This window comes from Coturnix japonica, chromosome 11 (genome assembly GCF_001577835.2).
Source record: "Coturnix japonica isolate 7356 chromosome 11, Coturnix japonica 2.1, whole genome shotgun sequence".
Taxonomy (NCBI): domain Eukaryota; kingdom Metazoa; phylum Chordata; class Aves; order Galliformes; family Phasianidae; genus Coturnix; species Coturnix japonica.
This window is the reverse complement of record NC_029526.1, coordinates 5,945,787-5,965,168: the sequence shown is the minus strand read 5'-3', so window position 1 is coordinate 5,965,168 and position 19,382 is coordinate 5,945,787. Positions and strand designations below refer to the sequence as shown.

The following is a 19,382-nucleotide window of genomic DNA, read 5'->3' as shown; positions in this document are numbered from 1 at the left end:
AATTTATATCAGTGCTGTCACATATCTGCAAGCAGAGACAGTTTTATGAGCACTAAAAAAGCTGCAACACACAGACACTAAATACTAATGACATAAATGGTACCCACTAATGGTCTCTATTTTTATTACAATGCAAAACTTCAATATATTGCAATTACCACCGCTCTCAGACTGAGCCATACATGGCATATAATGCCAGCTTCCATCTCTATAGCATTAAATGGCATTATTTGTTGCGTATAGTTCAGCCCTGTGCTGCAGATGTTGACTGAACGCTCAAGTCAGCAGTTACAGCTAAAATTCCCTCTATTTACAAAGTCTTACTGTTAACTAATACCCTAAATTGTCAGATATGCCAATGTATTAGACATTTTTCAAAGCCCACTGCACTAATAGCATGTAAGCGTAGCACGTCTCGTTGTACCTGTCAACAGCCCAGTAACTTTGCAAAGGTAAAACACGTCAAAAAATGAAATTATCTTTCTACGCTTCTGTCCTTAAAAAATCTTCAGCGAGAGATCTTTTCAAAATATTTCAATACATAAGTGCATTTGACAAACCTTATTCTCTTGAAATGACTTTCTGTTTTAGCTTTCTAATGATAAATGTTACACTCTCTGTTCATAATTAGAGTCTCTCCTTTTAAAGCAGCTATCAAAGAGAGAAAAATTCATTCTTCAGACTTCAAGACAATGGAAACCACACCTCAATTACATCCATAAAACTAGGTGAAAAAGGAACACGGCAATGTCTCTTACAAATGGTTGGGAAGAAACAAATCTCATTTCATCTACACATTTTACTTGCCAGAAACTTTCACCTAAATGGAGTGCTAAGTTCATTTCTCAGACCTTCTTGTACCTGTTTATCTGACATAAAACAAGTCTAGTCGCTCCTTTCCATTGACTTCAGCTGAGAATAACCTCTAGAAGGCTGGAACTTTATTTGAAGCAGCAGACATTTTTCCCATTTCCATGCAGCTGTGTACTCCTTTACACAAGGAAAACACCGGAGACAAAGTAGGTGTCAGACTTGGTAGCATTTTACATGCATTTTCTGACACAAAGCAGACAACAGAAACGTGCACACAAAATATTTCCCTTCAAGGACCAGCCAGTGAGAACAACAAAGCCTAGTAAAAAACATCAGTGTAGTTATTACAGTTACCATCTATTTCCAAATGATACTTGCCTTTAAAAATGCAATGGAATTATTACTGTTAATTTTAACCTTCATAAACCACTCCACTGGAAGTTAGTGTTTTCCCAAAATGTTCTCACTGGACTTGCATAAATCTTAGCATACATGACAGACTATAGAAGAATGAATGATGCAAAATCCATAAAATAATAATACCTAGAGCTTACAACTGAGAATACTGATATGGTATCCCCTATTTTTCTCTTCATATTTTCCCTGGCAATAATATTGAATATGACAAATGCTTTCTAATGTAATCTGAACCCCCCTCAGCGCTCTAATCTTTTGACCGAATGGGTTTCTATCAATGATCCCAGTTAACTGCGTCTGTTCTGCAGCTACAACAACAAAAAACTCCAACTGAAAATTCAGTGACAGTTTAATTTCAGAAAACAGGATTTCTCAAAGGAGCAAAAACATCAATTTCAGTAACTGGATGAAATACGGTTATTCTACATAAGTAAATATTTTAACTCATTTTCTCAACCAGAACTGAAAATCTCAGCTCTTTTTCTCAATTCCAGATATTGGTTCCCTTCCCTCCCATTTTCTAATGAATTCTGTCCTTTCTCTTAAGGACATTGCTGGGTAAACATAACCCATCTTGAGGTATATTTCTGGACATTATAAAATGCCATCTTTCACAAACTCTGTTGTTCACCAAAGTTCTTTCTCCTTGCTTAACAATTACCCTGCACAAAAGGAGAAAGCTTTTTTATGAACACCACAGACAAAATCTGAAGCATATCAACTTAAAAGAAAACACTGACTTCAAGTTTCTAGTTTCATGCCTCCAATAGAAAAGAAGCAGTAGACCACAGATCTGCTAATGCCAAACCAACAGGACCCTCCTTAAGTCGGAGTTCACAGGTTTGCCAATGCAGCTTTCTATGCAGCAAGGCCTGGTGCCATCCCCCCATTAGGGAGCACAGCACTCAGATCCCTTGCTCTCCACCTGGCTGCACACAGCACTCCTTCGCTAAAGTGACAAAAAAGAACCTATGGAAACCAATAAGAACCCTTCTTACACTAGACTGGATGGTCAGTCAAGCCCTTAAATTAAAAGCCTCTTGCCTCTCTTACTCACCTAGAATATTTAGCAACAGATGCTTTTCTTTTCACATATAAAGACATAATCTATCTTAAGAAGTGCATTCTAATAAAGCCTGGTGCCCACATGCACATGCCCTCCAATGGGAAGGAAGTAAAATATTTACATATAAGGAAACAGCTTCTAAGGTTTCTCCTTACCGCAATTCAATAAAGCAGCTATACTATCATATCTGGAAGGTTTAGACTTTTGTCTTGTAACCCTGCAGACGAATAGCTCCAACCTTTGAAAGAAATTGCGGTATGAACGTCTGCTTTACTCCAGAGTTGTGTCTGAGCAGACTATTAGCAGAATACTGATAACTGCTACAATAGCTATTCTTTTTCCTCCGCTTCTGCTTTTATGCCACTGCCAATACCTGTCCTTCCCCTGGTGCTCTCAGCTGATGCCTGTCTCATAACTCTCCAGCTAACAGCATTAGTAGAAAAAGAAATTAAGCTCAAGTAAAACTGCCAGGTAGAATTCAACATTATGAGATTATGGTCTGAATTGTTTTCTGTAGCAGGGACATACATGCACAATTACCCCACTAATGACCTACAAAGGACTTATATGTTAAAAGTTAATCACTATAAGACTTTGTTTTGTTTTTTTTACTGAAGCTGATTACTTTTACTCTTCTGATAGTTCTACAGTGTTCAGTGGCAAGTAATAATTGACTTTGTCTTGTCTATACCTTTCCTGAGGAGCATGTTTGTAGCATCCTACACTGCGCCATGTCTGCATAGAGTCAATGAGTAGGATCAACACACACACATTGTCAGTAGGATGTTTAAGGAGTCAGTCTTAGGCACACAGTTGCATCTGCACAATTCCAAATGTTTGCACTTTTGTAGTAAGTTTGCAAACATAGGGAGCTGCTGGAACAACTGTCCCACGAGTAACAATAAGTCACTGAAACGATGGAGAAGAACACTCAGTATAAAAGACTGCATAATATTTATGAGGAAATCCGAAAAGTAATTGCAAGCCATGCAAGTAAGAAAAGATGAGTACTCGGTTGTAATGCCAACTTAAAACTGCAGCATAGAATTGTTTATGTGCCTTTGTGAAACCAACGGGTGAAGCCAAACATCACAGAAAAGTTACTCATGCTATAATTTATGCCATAGATTCATCTTCAAACCACAGCCATATATTTCTCTGCAGCAACTGCCATCACCATCAGAAACAATCAGCGCCTTAAACGGCTCTTTCAAGGCAGCTGAACAGCAAAGTGTCACAGAAAAAAAATAAGGTTTTTGCTCCCAGAAGTAACACTGCTTGAGTTTAAAGGAAGCTCCTACATTCCAGAGCAGCTCATAAGGCTGTAACTCATTTTCCATTAAAAAAAAGTATTTTGTATTGCCCTTAAAGAATTAGGGTTAGTAAAAATAGTGCGTGTAATGATAGAAACAAAAATCTTTCTCCCATAGAAACCTAAAATTATTTGGAAGAATCAGACACTTCCAGATGTCTGTGCAATCTAACACAGCCCAACACAGCAATGTTTTGTTTGAAAGGCTCTAACATGTCCATAGTGACCATAACAGGTCTACTGAGTAATAAGTTGACTTGCACAAATGGAACTTATGAATAACTAATGTTTGCTCATTGCCAAAAGCAGCATTGGCAGAACAGTGAAGATGGGCAGTCTTAGGGAAAATGTTAAGTAAAATTAACAGCAGAACTCTGAGTACAGCACGTGTGAATAGATGTGTTGAGCAGGGGACACAAGGAGAAGATGGAGTACACAGCAATTGCCAAGAATGCTGAGTTGCTGCAGCTCTGTTGGTTGGAAGCCTGGGCATCAACAGACATCAGAGGAAATCCCACATATCAGCCCACCAAAAGAAATACAACTAGTGGAGATTTCAGAGCACAAAGGGCTGAAAATGCATTAAAACACTGTTACGAGACTGAAAAAGAACTAGCAGTGCTAATGACTGAACATCAGGGAATGCCAGAAGCACTGGAAATTAGAAGTGTGCCAGGAGTCATGGTGAAACAGGTATCAAAAGATGAAGGGAAATCCGAGCAGTCTGAGGAAGGCAGAGAAAACTGACTAATGATGCATAAAGCAACAACTGATGGAAAAACGGGAGTGGTAGTTAAGACAGAAGAAATAAAAGTAGTTAGAATTTTGTCAGGAGATTTACATAAGGTGATTTGGAAACACATCTCAATGCCTGTAAAAAAAAGCACACATCTCTTCAACTATTTTCTCTAGTTTTCTGTGTTCCTACATATGTAAAGCATGTGCAGAGATGGAAATGGCTGCTAAGCAGGAAAATGCTCCTTCCTCTCAAGTTCTATCACCAGAATTGCCCCCTTCCACACATCCATCTCTTCTTTGTGGTAGCTAACACCAATATTCTCACACTTTCCAGATTGAAAACAGCTAATGAGGATCTTAGAACATCAGCAGCAGCAACTCACAACCTCACACAGTGCTTGATGAATGCCCTGGCTACCAGATACAACCCTCAGGAAAACCTCCAGTTGATTTTTTCATCTTGTCTTGCTCGTATTCATGCTGCAGAAATTGCATGCGACCTTCTCTGCTTCCCATCCTCCCCTTTAAAGCTATGGGCAAAGAGAACAAGCCACCACTGAACCAATGAAGCTCTACTCCAAGAGCCCACTAGCTGGCATCTGCTTACTTTCTACAGACAGTCTTTCCAACCTGCGACCACAGCTAACAGGAGATTCCCTGCTAATGCCAGCCTTCACCAGTATCTTTTTCACTTCTCTCTCATATTAACCATAAACTCCAAATATCTGAGGTGTCTAACTATGGGAATGAATCAGAATAGATTTTAAAGGCAACTGTAACAGGAAGGTTAAGAGCTAGGGATTTCTTCACATAGCCATGCACTAAGCAGTAAGAAACTAAATTAAATGCAACAGTAAAGCAGAGCTGAACTTTCATATGCACCCCCTCCACTTGATACGTCTCTCCTTCGTAATGAAGACAGTGCTCAAAAACATAAAACCTAACTAGCTGCTATAAACTAACTTTACATAAGCAGTTATGACCTAAACAAAGTTTGAAGAGTACACAGCCTCTAGGTATTCTTGCCCCAGTAAGACATTCCAAGTTTAAATTTAGATTTTTATTGCCCTTGGAATGCTGAGATAAACTTTTAGTCCCACCGGTGCAACTCCAGGAAGAGACTATATTAAATTTTGCTGTTCGTGAGGGAGAGAGCCTTCCTTCTATTCATTACCAGGCATGCAAGCCAGGTAATAAAGCTGAGCTTTTTTTATTGTATACAGTGTGCACCGTATTATGGCTAGCAGAACTCTGCAGGAGCAGTTGCTATTATCCAGTGGTATCACATCAGCTGGGAATTACACCAGGGGTCTGCAGGGCTGGAAACACAGACCTGACACACACTGGGGCCTTTCAGGGTGTGTTCATACTGTGTTCTCTGCTTCCCAGCCCTGAGACAGTTACCTCCAATTTCATTGTTTGTATGGAATAACACTGGGATGTAACCAAAATACAAATGAATCTGCCTCCTGAGGTGGCACTGCGACAATACAACAACTAAATTAATCACCTGAGTTTTGAAAAGACAAACCAAGGATCCACTTATTTGACAAGGAAAAAAGATTTTGAATGCCTTAATATTAGTAACATGCATTAGTCTTACGTGCCTAATAATTTACTAGCGAAAGAAAATAAGTAGTTTTTGCTGGGTCCAAGTAAATCTGAGTCAGGAATAACCTGAAATACCCATCAAATCAAAAATTCAATGTGGTTTCAGCTAACAGGGAACACAGAGCAGGAACCTTTGTCTCACATGCTGCAAGGAAAGATTCATTCACTTCATCACATTCTGGGCCTTTTTAAACTAGAAGCAGCATTCCTTATTTCAGCTGTAACAACCCGTAACACTGCACAGGCCTTAGGCAGAATGTTTAAGGAAACAGTTTTATTATGCAATGAAGCAACAATTCCTGCACATGAGAACTGATGCAAATTATCATTTGACTCAATAAAATAAACTCAAAAAGCAACGTGCTCAAAGTTACACAGATCCTAATAACCTGAAAACAGTTCTGAGGGCAAATAACGGAGTCATCCCTATGACAAAAGAAACAAATTCCTGGCTGTAACTTGTCATTACCTCATTGATGTCCTCTCAGCAAAATCTCATACAGCTCCGCTTTTATTTCAAGCAAATCATTCCCAGCCTTCAAGGCACTGTGCTCACACCACAGGCTGATGCTCTCCATCGGCAGCAGAAACATTTCCTTTCTGGGGAAACAGAAGTTACCCAGATCTTGGTCCTGCTAATAACAACTGGAGTTGGTAGGAAATGCAGTGCTAAGAACAGAGCATGCAGCACCTTGCTGATGTTCTTCTCTGTTTCATTATTTGCTTTTCAAGTGGTATGGGAATGAAGTGCTAAGGTTTTAATTATGCTTATTAAAGGAGAAGAGATGCTGCGATCTCACCTCTGACATATTTACCAACCTTAAAGGAGAGTCTGAGCTTTATTTCGTCCATGTTTTGACTGAAGGAGATTAAGATTTATAGCTTGGACTTGTTGTTATTTGAAGACACAGGAGGTTTGATGAGAAAGCTGCAGGGCTGTTTGTTTATTTTTTAAACACTGTCTCTGTAATATAGTCAAATTGACTGTGCTTCTCTGATCCCTTTTACCCAGAGGAAAGTTTGTGATTATTTTTCCCTTTCTGCACACAATATAAATCACAACTCCTTAAACATTCCCTACCTCTTCAGTTCCTAATCTACTCAGAACTGCATCCAGATAAGCATCACTATTGCTGGTTTGGCGGACTTCATCTTCACTTCTGAGTCTTTCCAAAGTTGTTTTCTCCCAGAATGCTCTGATTTGTGATTCTGATTTGCGTTCCTCACTCCGGCCCTTCCTCCCCCCTCTATGGTGTTTTGAAGTTAAATAGTGCTTTTGATTTCATTAAGTTGGTTTTTCTTGTAACTCCTGCAGCTATCTCTTCTTCCTGCTTTTATTGACAGTGTTATGAATTACATTATACCATGCAGAAATAAAGCTCAGAAATAATTGAAACTCACTGCCATTTTCTTCCAGTTTTTGCAAAGGGTTGAGACTCCCTGGGAATTTATTTAAAAACTCTCCTTTAATCCTCTTGCAGGACTGATGTTTCCTTTCAGAAAAAGAGGACACTGCTCCAGCCAGAAGAAATGACATAGCATAAGGAAAAGAGGAAAAAAGTCCTGAGTCATGAAAGCAAAGGGGAAAAAAAATACAGCTGAAATAGAATTGAGAGACGATTAAACTCCACAAACTGCAAGGGACAGAAAAGTAGGATGGAGCTCTAATTGAAAGGAAACTGAGGACTGACTCTACATAAGAACTAGGCACATCAAGAAGGAGCAGGAATTTGGCCAAGGGAGAGCTGAACTACAGAACAACTCTCACCTTCCAACTCTGCTCATTATCCACCCTCTGTCTTCTGTTCTCACTGAGAGCCTGGGACCCTTCTGACAAAACATCCTCCAGCCACGGTCAGCCCAGGAGCTCAGGAGCAGAACCTCCGGGACAGGAGTCACTCCGAGGTCAAAACAGCACTGCCAGGGTGCAGTGGTGGATCTGTGCCATCCTACAGAGCTGGGGCAAACATCCAAACTCCAAGGAACATCACTCACTTCTTGTTCCCACATCATGGAAAAAAGGGAAGAACTGTACCTAAAGTTTGCAAGCTGACATACTTAGTGAATAAATGCTTCCCTTCATTCCTGGTATCCTGAAAGTCTGATTGCTGCAGAAGTAAGAGGAAAAAAAAAAAAAAAAAACTCCTCTGCTAAGAGCTAAGCACACTGCAGCTGTCTGTCTTTCAGACATCAGAATGCTTAATACAGTCATCAATAACTAACCACCATCCAAGATCACAGACCCCAGCCTGCTTGCCTCAACTGTGTGCAGTCTAGCTGACTCCCTGCAGACCTTTCATCAATTAGAGAAGCTACCCCCACCCTCCCCCCCATAACTGATTCATTAACCTTCTTTCTACACCTATAGTCTATTTGGAAAAACTCATGTTTACAGTAACTGAATCCACTCATCAAAAGGAGTGTTAAATCAGAGCCCACAGTTAAGGAAAGTACTTCTTAATCCAGCATTCTTAGCAGCTCTCTAGTGTGAGGTAACAGCATTCAAAGCACAGCAGTGCCATATTAAAAAGTGGAAAAGGGCACTATTTTCTACAGAACTGGATTTAAAGAAATAAAATAAAATGTAATCCTTTCATACTCATCCTTCTCAAGTGGATGTTGAGAAAAACCATCAGAGAGCATCCTGGCTACATTTTAAAGATGAGTCCAACAATTAAAAAATCCTACGCACATTTAATACATCTCCTAACAGTTAGACAAAAAAAAAGAAATCTCAATGCACACCCTGTTTGCCATATAGAGGATATATGGTCTTGACATCCTAACAATAGGAGGCTACGAAGAAAATCTGAAATTAATTTCTGTTCCTTCCCTATCCGTACTTCATCCTCAGTCTTTTCAATGAACCAGATTTGCCAGCAAAGCAATTTAAGCTTCCAGGGATAACAAAAACCTTCCTTTTCTAACAAAGCTAAGAACTATTGGATGAGGACAGAAATACCAGAAGGAAGAGTTATGTACTGACACTGAGCTATGTTTTTATCTTCAGGAATGGAAGCAGCAGTATTTTGGAAGAAATAACATTGATTTAGCTGGAGTGCAAAGGAAGACATCTTCTATTTAATATACGTTGCTCTCTGGGCAAGGGTAGGACAATAGCTTGTATGCCCTGAACTAAATGCCTCCTGCTGTGTTTTCACTATTATTTAGGGAGAAGTATTTTATTCCCTTGTAACACTAAGCTCTGAACCATAAGAAACTTCATGCTCAGCCATGAACCTGGATGGATGCTTAGTTAAGGAGCAACCAGTAGGGTAATTCTTCTGGGCTGTTATGTCATGTATGACTGGAAAAGGGAAGAGTTGCTGCCTCATCCTGCACAGATAACAAAGCAAAGCAAGAAAGCCAAAGCAAAGGGTATAATTCATCTCCTTGTTCTAAAAGCAGACACAGAAAACAGACCTCAACTCCTGGGTAAGTTTACAATGCAGAGCAACGCTTCTTTGTTTTGGTTACTGTGTTTACCAACATAGCAGTACACCAACAGGCATTAATAAAAAGACACTTCTGAATAAAGTAACTTTAAATAATGGTAAACAAAACAAACCTGCTAACTTAGGCTTGAGCACAGAACAGTTCTTCTCTGTCACTGTCTCCTCTACCTTACAAGCAGCTGTCAGGTGCCCATAGCTACTTCTAAAAGGACATTACAATTTTTTAAATACACATATTTGCTGGTTTAAATATAAAACAGCCCTCTTCTACCAACCATCACAAAGGTGCATCTAGTTGGTGGCTCATACTGAAGTGCCTTAACTTTAAGAACATGAAAAACCTTGTTGCTCTCAACTGGATACATATTTTTCATGTCAAGTGCATTACAAGTGTGCTGCAGAACCATAGATATCAATATCTCTGTGAAGAGGCCCATCTCCACCACCTCCTGAGGAACCAATGGGAGATGTGGGCAGACAGAACTTCAGACAGAATTAACATATTATTGGAAAAGAACCATAATGATGATCAAGTTTCAACCCCGCTTGTAAACAGTCATATTGGAAGGCCACAATGAGGTCTCCCTAGAGCCTTCTCTAATCTAAACAAGTCCAGTTCTCTCAACCTTTCTTCATAGGAGAGGAGCTCTGGCCCTCCGATCATGTTAGGGGCTCTCCTCTGGACCTGTTCCACAAGTTCCGTGTCTTTCTTGTGCTGGGGCACCCATGCCGTGCTTGGGAATTACCAGTGCCTGGTCACTGCCACCAGAAAGCACAGCCACATTATGGAAAAGCTAAAAAAAAGACACCAAGTGCACCACACACTCACAGGATTCTTCTAAATAAGAAATAAATGAAGTATGGAAAGGAAAAGCACAGCATGAACAACGTGTAAAGGTAGAGGGAAAAATTGGAAGGGGGGGTACAAAAGGAAAGAATTCAGCTCATCTCTGAGTTGACAGAAGTAGATATACAGTAAGGCAGTCACAAACTGAGTTGCACAACAAAGGCAGCCACCCTTGTTGGGCACAGCCATAAGGTTGGGTTATTCAAGAAGGAACAAACTAACCCAGATTAACACTGAAGAGCTGAACATCTAGTACGGGGAACACAGGATGTGAACAACCACATCAGAAGATGTACACAGTGCTTCACCATTTAACAGACTGTACTTCAGCAGCACACGACCACTGCTGTGAGCACAGAGGTAAAATTGCTGCTTTAAAGCTCTCCTGTAAGTGGTCATCTGTGGTCATTACCTCGCTTTCTCTAAAGCGATCAGCACTTCCTACCACATTACAGCCCCTTCCCTTCCAGCTTGCAAAAACACTCTCTTGCTGCCCAGATGCAGAAAGGATTGTCTTGCATTCTTCCTCTAACCCTGAGAACGGACATAACGTTCACTGAAACCTTGCCACAATGTAACAGGAAGGAAAATTCCATGGACTGCAGAGGTAGAAGTCTGAGCGAGAGGAATCTGAGCCAGGTAGGAGCTTACTGCGCTGGGAACAAAAGCCTCTGCGCAGTACTGTTGACGAGACATTAGTGTAGGTACAAAAAGATGGGAACACAGTGCGGTATGACATGCTGTCACCATGAAGGCAAGATGTGACAGGTGTATTCAGAAAACATAAAATATATTCCCACAACTTCAAATTAAGAGAATACATGGGAAGCCAACCTGAATAAAGAACCCTCCCTCCTCTGAAACATGCTGACATTAGCTGCGCTAATCACACCAGATCTAATTAAATCAATTTAGAAACAACACCCCAATGTTGCATTCGCAACATCTTCCAGCTTTGCTGAAAACACAATGAAGGGAACATTAAGAACATGTGTAAACATTAAACTAAAATTATTATCCTGCAGTTGATCTATAGTTACACAGGACTCATTTATCTTCCCAGCTGCTGAGGTATAACCAAAGAGATGTGGCTACACTACCACCATTCTTGCCATAAAGCAGCCATAACCACTGACCAGTTGCCTAGAGAATGCAAACATGGGCTTGCCTGCTTCCAGAAGTCAACACCACCTGATAGTCTAACAATCAGAGCCATAAAATATACAGAAATGCATCAGAAACAAACGCTGTATTTCCATCCTTGTTATTATAAGTATTACACTTGCTTTGTTTTAAAACAGCTCCAGAACAACTCGACTGCTTCCGCCCCCATAAAAGACAACAATTTAAGTATCATTTAAGAGGCTGCCAGTGGGCAGAGGGGAGGTGGTTTCTTTATAAATCCACTACTGATTGAAGGGGGGGGGGGGGGAAATTAAAAAATAAAAGAGGGATGATATCCAAGTGAAAACATAATAATTAACTTTTAACCATTTTTCTTCATTTACAACCATTTATTAAGAATGCAGAAGATATTTTAAGTAGGAAAAGCTTCTCACGGCACCAGAGCAGATTAGGCAACTAAAACCATGTACTGATGCAACTTGATGTTACCATCACTGGTACCGCCAGACAGCCCTGACCTTTTGATATTACAGTTATCTAAAAAACAAACAACACTCGTCTTGGACATCTGAAGTTTTGGACAACAGAGGCATGCCCTTGCACTCAGATGCCTCCAGTAATCCAAAAGTTTTAAGTGATCCTTAAATGAAGCCCAAAAGAATTTGTTCAGTTATACAGGCCAAAGGATAGATAAGAAAATGGCAGAAAGGAGACATGGATGTGTTTCTTTCAAAGTCTGAGTTATCCACACCACCTCTGCCTCATGCAGGTACAGCAGCTGCATGCCACAGCAGAGGCAACAGGGCTGGGACACACTCCTGTAACAACATCATTTCCCGGCTTCTGTCATAAGGTCCCAGGTGTAAAATGAGGTGCAAGAATATGCACTGCAATACAGCTATGCAAATTTCCGTCAGCAGAAAAACCTCATTTAACAACCCACTGGAATTTAAAGCTACGCTTTGAATCCTGAGCCCTGGCACCTCCACTGTAACAATGAAAGATCCCCCTCCTCCTGAAGATCATTTCCTCTCAGTGTACCCATTCCAAAGTACCTTTAAGTCAATGAAATCTTTTCACTACAGACCTTAGGAAAACAAATATGACTTTCATAGATCTAAAAACGCTACATTAAAGCTTCCAGACTGAACACTGCCCTAGCCCAGTGAGGGAAAATAACTTAATTCTGATCAGAACCGTGCAATTTTTGTGTACATGCTAAATGGGCGGTTGGTAAGTCTGTGCATATCAATAGTAGTTAATTACTGGCCAGGTTCCCAATTAGCTTAGTCAAGGCACAGTAGAGACCTGGGAATATATTGCAGGCAATTCAGTAGGTATCTCAGTACACCACTGCATGAAGTTGGCCACATAACAAACTGCAAGGATACCGCCATAATTATTTCTATTATGCCCCTAATAAGTGTTGAGCCTCATTTTGTTATCACAGACATAACTGGTTGTGCCATTTCATTTTGACACCAGAGGCTGAGATCACCTGGGTTCTAAGAACAACTGAGCCCTCAGAAAGGTGCTCCAAAGACTGCAATACCAAAGACTGCAATAGCCAGATTAATCACCAGAGAGGAGACAGCAAAGGAACAATAAAACCAGATTAAAAAGAGAGAGATCAGAAGCTTCCCTATCCCTACAGCTTAACAGGCAGAGCAGGAGGGAAACTCAGCTCTGTTGATAGCTGGGAAGTATAAAACCAGGTAGAATAAATGACACAAACACTCAAAAGGGAGCAACAGATCAACAACAATGGAAAACGTGAGCAGGTGACTCAAAATATGCACAACAACTATGGGGAAGTAGGAGTGCAAAGGAGAACTGATGGGATTTCAAGTTCTGTAGACCAGATTTTAACAGTTCTGAATTCAGGAACACCCGAGTGGGAAAGAACACGGTGTTTCTCTGTTCATCCAATGGAAACGTCATTTACCAGGTCAGCAGACCAGGCAGTCTGACACCAGCACCCCACAGTGCTTCACGAGGAATGTTGAAAGAAAGATGTTGGAGTGAGTAATACATCGTGTTTACCTTTTCACCTCCCCCTCCCCCAAACCCAGCACTTTTATTTGATAGCAGAAAAACAGAACTACTGTGGTGACAGCAACTCTGAAAACAACCACCACATGATTACTGGCTGTTTTTATTATTAATACAACGGGTTCTGGATTATGTTCATTTCCATGACAATATTTATCATTTAAGTAGTGTTATTTACCACTGACAATGTTAGGAAGCGCTGCCAATATAGAAGCTCAAGGAGGATGGCCCTGACTTGGGTGACCCTGAGCCCAAAATACCAGAAGAACATTAAAATGTATTAGCATTAAGTGCAAGAACAATAGGAGAATTTCCACTATGAACAGGAGTCCTGCAATCCTCCAGTCCTTGAATGAGGGTTGCACAGACAAAGCAAAAAGTAAAGCCCCACGTTATTTCCACATGTCTCTAGGAAATAAATTTCTGGTGGGATTTGTAACTGAAGTTGATGCACTAATATTTCTTCTAACATACCGTACACAGCAGAAGTTAATGACAATCACACCTTTAGCCTTTATTGTACTCAATATCTTCCAGCATTCCTCATGTCTTCCTCTTCTGACAGATCAGAAGAGCTTTGGTCTCCCCCAAACAAAATTATTCTTAAACTTGCAGCAGAGGCACACACCAAAGAAAGAAGTTAAGACCAAAAGGTGTATCTCCTGTAGCACAGCAGGTCAAAGAGAATTACAAGGCTGCTAATGCGAGAGCAGTAGGAGTTGCATTCTTCAAGGGAGGCTCCCAACACTCAGTGCTTTGTTGCTAGTGATATAAGCACAAGAAGCAGGAGAGCCCTGGGCTTTGCAAGTCTAGGTGCTGCGCAGCATTAGAACCTCAGATGGCACAGCTACCTTCCAAGGGGATTTTCAGCCCCAGGGCCTGAGCTCAGAACAGAAACTGTTTCATTTCAAGAACCCCGCGCTGTAAAAAACTAAATTCAACTCCTGTAACTTAAAAGGCGGTCTGCTTATCATCCCAACGCGGATCTGAAGAGGCAGAAGGACAAACAGCGTCACCTCACTCGTCCGACAGAAGGTTCAAAGCTACTACAAGACAAGGAAGGTAGAGCCCCGCACCGGTGGGGCAGCGCCCACCGCCTCCTGACCCAGGCCGCCTGGTGGGAGGTGCGGAGACACACGCAGCTCGGACACCCGCGGTGCAGCCCCCGGGCCGTGCTGGACCTTCCGGAGCGCACGGAGAGCAGCGCTGTCCCGAGGCGCACACCGCCCGATCACCGCCGGCCTTGCCGAGCCCTCCCCTCTCCTCCCCCCACGCAGCACGTGTCTCCCGGCACTGCCCGTGCACCTGCGGGGCGTCTTCTCCAAGCGGTCTAACAGGGCCCTCCCGGCAGCGGTGCCCCCCGCTCACCCTCCCCCATCCCGCACAGCTGCGCCGCGGGGCTCCCGCAGAGCCCGATTACCCCGCCGCCTCCAGCAGCGCCCCGACCGCTCCGCTCCACGTAACCCTTCAACGTCAGCGGATCCCTAAGGTCACCCTCGGGGATAACGCACCGCAGGCTGCTCTAACCCCGCTCCTCGCGTTCCGTCCCTCTTTCTCCACCTCTCGAATCCCACCTGGCGGCCGCAGCGCTCAGTCCCGTAGGAGCGATACAGGCTCATTGCCGGGGGCGGCCCCGCAGCGCGCTGTGAGCGGATCCCCCCCAGCGCCCGGCCCCGAGCCCAGCCCGCACGATGCGTGGCAGCCGCGGGCAGCGGAGCCCGGGCCACGAGGGAAACGCGCAGCGCGACGCCAGCCCCGGAGTTACGGCACTTTTCCTTTCGGACCGAACTTGCCGTCTCCATTAATCTCCATCCCCACATCGCTCACACAGGAGCGAGGCGGTTGGCTTCTTTTTCCCCCCTCGCCCCCACACGCTCTCCCTGAAAACCCAACAATTATCAGTGTGGATTTTTTTTCTTAATTCCCCTACATCTGCGTCATTATATTCACATTAGAAATCAATCAGCTCCGGTCATTAGCGTTAGCGATCTACTCATAAACCAAACACCCGTCACGCTAATGAACTGAACGAGGCATAATTTCTCGTTTTGTAAACCGATGCTCAGCTCTAATCAGCAATAAATTCAATCAGACGTTACTTACATCAACCGGAGACCGACGGCTGAGAGGAACGGACCGCCCGGATGCGGGCAGAGCGCTGCGGGGAGCGGAACGCAGCCGCAAAACCTTGAGGGGCCGCAGCCCCCCCCCCAGACGGGAGGGAGCACCGGGCTGTAACCTCCGCCGCGTGCCCGGCCTCGAGGCGAAGCCTCGCGCTTTTGTTCAGGGCTGCGCGGCAGCGCACAGCGGCGATTCGCTGCAGTTGGGCAGAGCGAGCTCCAGCTGCAGCGAGTTAACGAGCCCCGCTCGCAACCTGGGGAAAAGTCACAGCTGAGGGTGGGCGGTTGGTTACTGTGCGGAGGGGGACAAAGGAGAAGGGGGGAGGAAATAAAAAAACAAATCGGCGACACCTGCGGCCCTCGGGCGGTTCTGTACAGCCCGGCTGCGGGACGCTGCTGCGCTCGGGGGAAGCAGTGAGTGCTCTGAGCGGGCTGCGGAGCGACTCCGGGAGCAGGCGGCCCGACTGCCGTCCTTATCAGCCCTTCCTCGCAGACCTCCGTCGTTTCCCCAGTCGCTGCCGGGCTCCCGCTGAGCTCCTGGAGGTGGGTGGCGGGGCCGGGGCCGCCTTCCCTCGGCGCCTTGAGCTCCGGAGGGACCCGAACGGTGGCCCCGGGCGTGGGCGCAGAGCCGCCCCGCCGCCGTGCGCTCTTCGTCCCGCTTCAGCTCGGCTTCGCCTTTCGTTCCACCCGAAATCCTCGTCCGCACCTTTGAATAAAAGTAGTTATATCTCCGAGTGCTGCAAAATTATGGCATTTCCACCTTTAAAAGACTGTGAACAAAATAATACCGGTGAATAAACGCTGCTAGCATCGAAGGATAAAGACGTCGTAAAGCCGCTTCAGACGGCCGCATAAAACGAGCTGCGCGTTACAGGCTGTAGTACAGACAGACGCATCGATAGCGGGATCCGGGAGCCCCTGCCCGGGGCCGCGCCGCCGCCTGCAGTGAGGAACCTCAGTGCGGGTTAAGAAAAATAAAAGTCCCATTTAAACTTTATTGAATTAAAGCAAAAATTAATTTTCCATATTCACACATATATTACAGAGTAATAGTAAAAGTTCAATATACTTCCTGGCGTTTAGTTGGGCCACATTTTACAAGAGCAAAACAAGCGTCAAAACATTTAGCAGCCTTAAATTTCACAATCACTCAGAATTACATAGAAATACTGAAATACTGCGGTCAGCCCTCGCTGCAAACAGTTCTTCCTGTAGAAACGGCTCCTTCAGCCTTCACACAGCCAGAGCAGCATCTGCTCTTCCACCACGGCGTCCACGTATTCAAAAATACTTTGAGCTTTTGCTTTGTTGTGTGTTTGTTTGTTTGTTTTGTTAAGTTAAAACTCAGAGAAAAGAGTCGAGATTAACATGTTTTAAAAACAAAACTACAAAATATGCTGTAAAGGACAATGGAAATACCTAAAGTCTACTTGTGTGAGGCAGAAACCATGGGGAACGATGGCCGATTACACAGTGACACAGAGATGGGAACTAATTCTGTGGGAGGAGAGAGGAATAGAAATGGGGCTGTGATCAATTATTGTGTCTCCCGCCTGTTGGCTGCAACACAACGGAAATAAGGAGTAATTCTTCAAAGCGATGTACACAACCTAAGCAGGATTTAGCTTCTTAAATATTTGCACGTAAAAAGTCCGCTGTCCACAGCTCCGTACACCCAGCTGGGGCTGGGGAACTTGTAGGAGATTCTCTGACTTGCAGCTCTCCCTTCTCTCGGATGAGATGTGGTTTAAAGCGGAAACACCAGAAATCCAGAGAATGTCGAGTACTTCCAGCCCCCCATCAGGTTCCCTCTCTCCAGTTTCAGATAAGCTCTGTCTCCTTTCTCCATCTGTATCAGCACTCCGTTGCTGGCAGCTTCTCGGGTCACATCTTGGTCTCCTGCAAAGGCAGAAATCACTGGCCACCCATTTAGCATCAAACTCACCTAAAGAGCAAGATAAAACAAAGCCCTCAGTCAGTGCAAGGCTCGCCTCGCAGGGGAAAGCGTCGTTAGGAAAGGGCCTCTTTTGGCAGCTGCAACTCCAGCCCATAAAAATGAAACAGCGATGTGAGCCCAGCTGAGGTGTGCCCTCCAAGGGAAGAGGGCTTTCACCGCTGTTTTAGAGCGGCAGCCACATCAAAATCCCCCGTGCATATGGAACAAGGCATTGATCCTATTCTGAAGGATTTCAGTGGGGTGCCCGTATGCTTTCAGGCTATGAAAGAGCTCTGCTCATACTCAATGAAAGGTGGCTCTATGCAGAACCTCAGAGCCATGCGGAGCGCTGCCACAGCCGCCACTCAGCACATCTGAGGTGTGTTCAGGGGTGTTTGCCTTTGCCAGGCAGCAAAGACAATGTGCCACAACAGTCAATAGTCATTCCTCGGCTCACACTGCCGACCCCAGGACTGCGTACCCCGCATTAGCAATGCACTCCCTACCCAACCTAAGGTGGGAAGCACTATGGCGTTGCAGCTGTGCATTCACCTTTGCAATGCGCATCGCTGCACAGACATCTTCCGCCTGGGTTCTGCTACCCGGCTTCGGGCCGGTAGTTCCGTATCCCTACACAGAGGTGCGTGCACACCGAGCCACACACCAAAGGTGTGTACAGGCTGCCTGCATGTCTGCATGCGGCGCTGCATTCACACATTCCGGATGGGTCCGTGTCCCGGGAGCCCCCCATCCGCCCCGGTCCCAGGAGCCTCTGGCGGCCGTACAGCGCTGCCCGTGCTCCGGGACTTCAGCTCCCGGCCCGGGGCGGCTCTCGCTGCCGGTGGAGGCCTCGTGGCCTCGCGGCCCTCGGGCGGGGCTGCGGGGGGTGCCCGGGGGCACGGCACGGCCCCGCGGCGTCCCGCTTCGCTCTGCTCCCCCCGCGCCGCTGTTCCCGCGGGCTGACCTGGATGGTTTGCCTATTGTAGACTTTCACCACGTGAAAATTAAAACTGTAAATTCCTTTCCTGGGCGCTATGAATGTGCTCCTCTCCGAGTCGAAGTTGCTGCCGATGTTCACTAGTACCTGCAAGGGAAGGACACCGTCAGCGCTCCGCCGAGCCCCGGCCCCCGGCTCCCCCCTGGGGCGGGCAGAGCCCCGCGGGGCGGTGCGTCCCCTCCAGCCCCGACAACTTCCCGCCCGCAGCCCCGCGCCGCACCTGGTCGAAGTAGATGATCATGGTGCGGTTGCTCATCTCGGAGGGCTCGTGGTTGGTGCTGCGGATGGCCGAGAAGGCGACCTTGGCGCTGCCCGAGCGCACGGAGATGCCGAGCGCGGTGCCGGTGGGGTCGGACGTGGGGTTGGAGTCGCACACCACCAGGCACTTCCCCTCCAGGACGATGGGCTCCGTCTCGTTCTGCCCGCACACCAGCCACGCCGCGCCCAGCAGCAGCCCAAGCGCCAGCGCCGGCCCCGGGCCCCGCATGGCGCCGCGCTCCCTTCGCTCCGCACCGCGCGGAACGGCACGTCCGGGCACGGCACGTCCGGGCACCGCTCCGCTCCGCTCCGCTCCGCTCCCCCTGCCCCGCCGCGCTCAGAGCGGGGCCGGGAGCGCCCCGCCGGGAAGCAAGCGGCCGCGAGGAGGCACGGCAGCGCCGGCGCACATAGCGCGGAGAGGAGCGGGGCCGCGCGGAGTGGGGAGGTGCGGTGCGGGGCCGGGCGAAGCCGCCCGCAGCCGTGCGGGGCTGAGGGAGGCGGCGGGAGGCGGCGGCGCTGCCGGGGCTGCCGGCGAGCACAAAGACGGCGAGGGGCGCGGCCCCGCCTCCCCACCGGCCCCGTGCTGGCGTCAGCGCCCCGCGCCCGCCCCCACCGCGCCCGACCCAACCGGCGTC

At 45.8% G+C, this 19,382-nt stretch overlaps 1 protein-coding gene across 1 annotated transcript; it reads right to left on the bottom strand.

Moving 5' to 3' along the window:
* Nucleotides 1-16,521: 16,521 nt before the first annotated feature.
* On the bottom strand, nt 16,522-19,334 carry CBLN1 (cerebellin 1 precursor). The gene is made up of 3 exons (XM_015873918.2): nt 18,710-19,334; nt 18,457-18,576; nt 16,522-17,501 (listed from the first exon to the last, which is right to left on the bottom strand). Exons 1-3 carry the CDS (start codon nt 18,974-18,976, stop codon nt 17,304-17,306), a joined length of 585 nt encoding a protein of 194 aa, XP_015729404.1. The 5' UTR covers nt 18,977-19,334; the 3' UTR covers nt 16,522-17,303.
* Nucleotides 19,335-19,382: the final 48 nt, after the last annotated feature.